This window comes from Limulus polyphemus, unplaced genomic scaffold, assembly GCF_000517525.1.
Source record: "Limulus polyphemus unplaced genomic scaffold, Limulus_polyphemus-2.1.2 Scaffold4805, whole genome shotgun sequence".
NCBI classification, from domain to species: Eukaryota; Metazoa; Arthropoda; class Merostomata; order Xiphosura; family Limulidae; genus Limulus; species Limulus polyphemus.
Genome location: NW_013670415.1, coordinates 7,913 through 12,758, shown reverse-complemented (window position 1 = coordinate 12,758; position 4,846 = coordinate 7,913). Strand labels below are relative to the sequence as shown.

At 29.8% G+C, this 4,846-nt stretch overlaps 1 protein-coding gene across 2 annotated transcripts in view; it reads right to left on the bottom strand.

Moving 5' to 3' along the window:
* Window positions 1-377: 377 nt before the first annotated feature.
* The window catches only part of LOC106471711 (X-box-binding protein 1-like), an 11,589-nt gene continuing 7,120 nt past the window's right edge, over window positions 378-4,846 (bottom strand). For both annotated transcript variants that reach the window (XM_022400318.1, XM_013932330.2), the window contains exons 5-7: window positions 4,249-4,394; window positions 2,020-2,121; window positions 378-1,057 (exon numbers count right to left, since the gene is read on the bottom strand). In XM_022400318.1, the coding sequence (XP_022256026.1) occupies window positions 985-1,057; window positions 2,020-2,121; window positions 4,249-4,394 (321 nt within the window). In that variant the 3' untranslated portion in view covers window positions 378-984. The remainder of the gene's footprint in view (window positions 1,058-2,019; window positions 2,122-4,248; window positions 4,395-4,846) is intronic.

The window sequence follows — 4,846 nt, the reverse complement described above, 5'->3', positions numbered from 1 at the left end:
TCCTTATGACACTTGTAACAATAATGTTTGAAGAAGAATTCAACGTTCAATAAATACCTCCTCACAAAACTTAATCTTAACTTATGCACTTTTGTTGGATTTTATTCACAAGAAAAAAATTATCCCATGCAATGCAAGATCAAATTTTACTACACACAACAAGCAAGTTAATAACAAGTTTACCATTGTATGTCTGCTATCAAAAGCTACCTGAAACTTCCTGAAATATGTGTGTCAAATTATTGTCAATCAGCTACATTAATGTAGTTGGTAATGTTTTTGCTGGATTTCTATTAGTAGCAAACTCTAAAACATATTCTATTACTTTGATTTCAAAATAGCACCTTTTAACAGTAAGAGATGTTATTACAAATATATCAGTGCAACAAGTTCTGTGCCTTTATTTCCACAAATACTCCAACACCAATTTCATACATGTAAACTACTTACAAGATGACAAAAATAACTAACATGAACAATTTCATACAGATATATATATATATATTAGGGGTAATAACAAAAACAATTACACTAAAGATGGAAACAACTCAGAAAAAGAATCTTCCCAAGAAGAATCATCTAGCAGACTATTTAACTCTGAAGAACTGCTGTCACTCAAAGGTGAAGAAACAGAAAGACCAGAATCATATCCTGGATCACTCCAAGATGGTGATGTTTTCATTTCCAAAGAGTCCAGGGTATCTAAATGACTAACAGTTGAACATACAGGGAAAATATCTTCTTCAGCAATATCTACAAAATTGTGGTTAACAACAATCTCTGACAGTTTGTCTATTGGAATGTCCATAGCTTCAGAAGATGAAACAGTATGCTCGGAGTGTCCTTGGTTAGCTTTACCATCTGCATCCATTGAAATTGAGTTATCAGTAGAATTAAAAGCACAATTATCTTTTGCAGGATCTTCAGCCACAGGTGACATAGTGTCAACACTGGACTTCTTATAGTAAACATGATCAAATTTGATCAGTTCTTTGATGGATTCCAACTTTTCTGATGTGGGCCCCACCACTTGACTGCTGGGTTTGCTTCTTTTATTCTACAGCAAAAACAGTGACTTATAAATTTAGTCCCTTTCATACTTGAAATGTAAATAAAGTGCCAATATTAGCTCAAGCAACATGATGTTAAGAATTTAAAGACAACAGAAGTTTTAGTTATGTTATACTAAACAAAAATGTACATTTTTTGCATAAAAAAAAAAGATTAGAACTACAACAAACCAGACTTTGAGTAATACTGACTTTTTTTTTTCTGAAACGAAACTACTTACAACAATTTCTACTACATAGTAAAGCTCTAAAGTTTGGAAATGCTGATGTATATATATTCTTAATTTGTGGTTTTATCCATGGTGTTTGTCTTAGCAACAACCAAGTGCTAGATTTCAGTTGTATACATTATCACATTAAGCTAAAATATCAAACTTCTTAATTTTTTTCCACCCTATTGATAATTAGATACTGGTATGTTCCATCTACACTTTATACTTATCAGTGCACTATACTTTTCAAAATACTGGCCTTTTCCTGTCTTACTTTTAAATTCACTAGCATCAAGTATTTATAACAAGATTACATGTCAGAAGCTTTTAAGCCAGGATTTATTTTGTTTTAGAACAGATATATATATATATATATATATATATAAATAAAAAAGACCTATAAGTCATTATATTAAATGCTTCACTGTGAACACGGGCATTTTTTCATATAAAAAAACAATCACAAATATGTTAGACTAGAAGTCTACAATGTTAATTTCAATGAACATGACAATATAAAAGAATTAAATGCACTATGCCTAACAATTATACAGGGTGGTGCAAAAGTTATCTCCCAAAGGGATTTTAGAATAACAATAAAAAAATATATATTACTTTTTTTTTTTGCTTTGCAAAATCCCTATAGGGTGTGACTTTTGAACCACCCTGTATAATCGTTCAATTGGTAATTCAATCTTGAAATAATCTTCCATTTTAAACAAACATGTCAAACAGACCTGCACAGGTTCAGAGCTGAATGAAACTGAATCTTCTGACTCAAGATTACACTGGAATAACTCTTCACTGTACTGCTGAAGCAAGTTAAAAAGTTCATCAGACTGAAAAAAAAAGGAAAATAATAAACTAAAACATCATAAATTTGAAGAAAACAAGCTTAGCACATAGTTTGTTTGGATTTTTAATTTAAAAATGAATCTTCACAACTAACTTTGAATGCATAAAGTATAAAATGATTTGAATATCCTGAGTTATGTTTTAAAAAGGTGTGATTTAGAAAAAAAAATGCACTTGAAATTAAAAAAAGGTATCTTTGACAAATGTGCAGCTGCTTATACAAAATCTTCTACAGATACAACAAAAATAATAATCACAACCAGAGACTGAAATCTACAGAACCAGACTGCCTATAGCAACTCCAAATTTCACCTGGCAACAGAAAAATTCATGCAATAAAATGATATCTTTCAGTAAAACCTCACAGGCTGCGTATCAAATCACATGAGTTGGTTAGAAATTATGATACAAGTTATGTACCTTACATATAAAAATCATTACAATTCCTTTTAAAACAGTTCCATATATATATTTGTTAAAAAAATTTATGTATTTAATCAAATAATTTGATTTCCATAAAATGCTTACTAAACCACATACCACTATTTCTAAACTTTGTCTTATTTGTTTTTGTACCAAACGTCATGTACAGTTCCATGTAATGTTGGTACAAGCCGAGTACCATAGAGCCTTTTTTTTCCATATTACAGTATTATTACTTTAATAACTCCTTATTGTACTAAAAACCTTCATTAACGAATACATAATAGATTAGGAATGATTTGTGATTAAGACCATAAAATATTGCAATATCAGTACTTTTTACAACCTTTAGTTGACAATAAAAATAATACTATTGTCAAATTTTAGTAAATTACACAGAAACTTTTCTCTATTAGCAGCATGTAGTAAAATTGTAACTTATGAGCTGATCAAGCATTGTGTGGTTATACATTAGTATCAAGGGATGTAGTTGTGTCACTATGTACCTCATCTGACAGCAGTGACCATTTACGTGGTTGATCACTACTTTGCATCCCCCTTGAACTAACTACAAAGCCACAAAATAGAAAGTGTCCCTGTGGGTAAGTGTATTAATTCACATAATGTACAGGGTACAGTATACTTACTCCTGTGAAACCTCACCATGCAAACCATACAACTATGTCCTCTAATGCTGCTTGATATAAAGACTTAGTGTAATCTGTTTGTTACATAAAAATAGTTAACTTACACACTTCATGGGTTATACAATATATGATGATTAAAGAAACACTTTTATAGCAGTAACCAATGTACACACAGGGAGACATACAACTCTTGATTTGCCTTTTTTACAATGATTAGGGGGAGGGATCAACCCAGTTCCTCTTCTAATTAGTAAGCTTTTAAATTAATCATTAAAACACAAACTCTGACTCAGAATGGTGAAATGTTATTTGATCAGTGTATGTACTTTGCGTGATCTATGGGTCAGAATCCTAATGGATCCCATATAAGGGTTAGATATTAGCAGCCAATTGTAGTTTAACATTCCTTTGCCTACTTATATGTATTATGTGATTTGTAAATAAGTGTATATTTGTTCTAATCCCTCTTGCATTTGTAGTTCTATTGGAAATAAACATTCATATAAGAACACAGTGCAAAGAGAAACAAAAACACTACAAACAAGAGATAAAAAGAGGTCAAATTAGAAGAGAAAACTTTATCATGCCTGGTATATAACAGCTTTCTAGTTTGTGTGTTTATATAAAGTTAGCTGTTACTTTTATAAGAATATCGGGCAAAACAACAACTGCAAATATGTAATTAACATTGTTGAAGTCGAAAAGTTTTGAGTCATAAATATGTTTATTAAAGATACAGTCCGGGAATAAAAAAATTCAATAATTATACAATAAAAGAAATTCCTCAATCAAAATAAAAAAAGACTTTTATTAAAATTCCTTGGTTGTATATTAAGATATTACCAAAAGGAGATAAGCACATACTACAGTAAAAACTTATAAACATTTAATGTATCATACACTGAAATGTATATTTTTGACTTTTGCTGAAAGAGAGACAACCAACAATAAAGAAAAAAATCTGTTGTTATCAAGTCATTCTACTTGTACAAACTTTTAACAAAAATTATTTTTTTTAAACATGAAATATAAAATACAAACCTTATCATCACTGGCAAGAAGACATATTGCATCATCAAGAGAATAGAAATCAGTAGATCTTGTTCCTTCTGCAGAGGACCATTAATGAGCGATGCATGCTTCAAAGATCCACTTAAGTCCTTCCCTTCAACGATACACTTCTTTTCCTGAAGTGATAATCAAATACTATATTGATGTTGTTTTTTCATTTGATATTCACAGTTTGTAGCTATTAGTCCTCTATACAAATTCTTGATAAACAGTACATAAATATCCTGTTGCACATATGCACATTCATACAGATTATTTCACAAAGCTACATTGCAGATTCATCTGAAAAAATTAGTCCCATTATCTAAACAGATATAATAAACCACTTTCTTAATTAAAAAACTGAATTTGGTGAATAATACTTTACATTCCAATGACATTTCCTCACTACAAGTTGATATAAAATAAAATTTCTGGTAACATTTTTATTCAGATTAAAAAACTGAATATGGTGAATAATATTTTAAAATCTAGAGAGTTTTTACTCACTACAAGTTGATATAAAATAAAATTTCTGGTAACATTTTTATTCAGATTAAAAAACTGAATATGGTGAATAATATTTTAA